This window comes from Egretta garzetta, unplaced genomic scaffold, assembly GCF_000687185.1.
Source record: "Egretta garzetta isolate BGI_Z169 unplaced genomic scaffold, ASM68718v1 scaffold218, whole genome shotgun sequence".
NCBI lineage: Eukaryota > Metazoa > Chordata > Aves > Pelecaniformes > Ardeidae > Egretta > Egretta garzetta.
Genome location: NW_009260618.1, coordinates 187,912 through 188,689, shown reverse-complemented (window position 1 = coordinate 188,689; position 778 = coordinate 187,912). Strand labels below are relative to the sequence as shown.

The 778-nt window shown below is 59.5% G+C and overlaps 1 protein-coding gene across 1 annotated transcript in view; it reads left to right on the top strand.

Annotated features, from left to right (window-relative positions):
* Positions 1-100: 100 nt before the first annotated feature.
* Positions 101-778, top strand: part of LOC104132026 (tripartite motif-containing protein 35-like) — a 31,841-nt gene continuing 31,163 nt past the window's right edge. The window contains exon 1 of the mRNA XM_035900727.1: positions 101-118. Within this exon, the coding sequence (XP_035756620.1) occupies positions 101-118 (18 nt within the window). The remainder of the gene's footprint in view (positions 119-778) is intronic.

Here is a 778-nt window from a genome sequence, read left to right as displayed (position 1 = left end):
CCCCTCTCGCCTCTGAAGGTGCTGGGCAGCCACAGCCAGGCATCCCCCTCCTCCCCGTCCCAGGGCAGCCCCAGTGCTGTGGGAAGGCACCTTCCTGCTCATGCCGCAGAGCCGTGTGGTCTGTGTCCTCCCTGCCCTCCGTGGAGCCGAAGCCCCGCAGGAGCCTTCACCTCCCACCCCTCAGCATCCCCACCCTCACTCGCCGTCCTGGCTTCGCAAGAGCTCCCCTTCCTTTACCTGATTTTACACCTTATTCCCCACTTCTCCTTCTGCTGCCCACACAGCTTTTCTCCCCCCGGATTCCTCCCAAACAACCCACCCCCAATTCCTTTTCCCTCATCGATCCCAGCCTTGCTACATCTGTGCCTGAATACTGCATTTCCAGGGCAGTATCGGCCCAAAGCGGCGCGGCCAGCAGAGTTACCTCCAGCAGGGCCGTGTCGCATCCCTGACTCCCTTCCACCCCTCCAGTTTGCACCAGTTATAGCTCATTCCCGGTACAAGCTTCCTGGCCTAACATGGGACTGAGCTGACACAGCACAAGCAGTTTCTTAGACTGGAGCGGAATAACCTTGGGTTGTTTTTTTTTCTCTTTTTGCTTACTGGGCATCTGCACCCTTGAATAGTTAGAGTCACAGAATCACGGAATGGTTTGGGTTGGCAAAGCCCTTGAAGCTCCCCCAGCCCAAGCGTCCCCCTACCCCTGCCATCCCACCCCCAACCCCTGGCCCTCAGCACCGCCTCTGCCCGGCTGTTAAATCCCCCCAGGGCTGGGGAC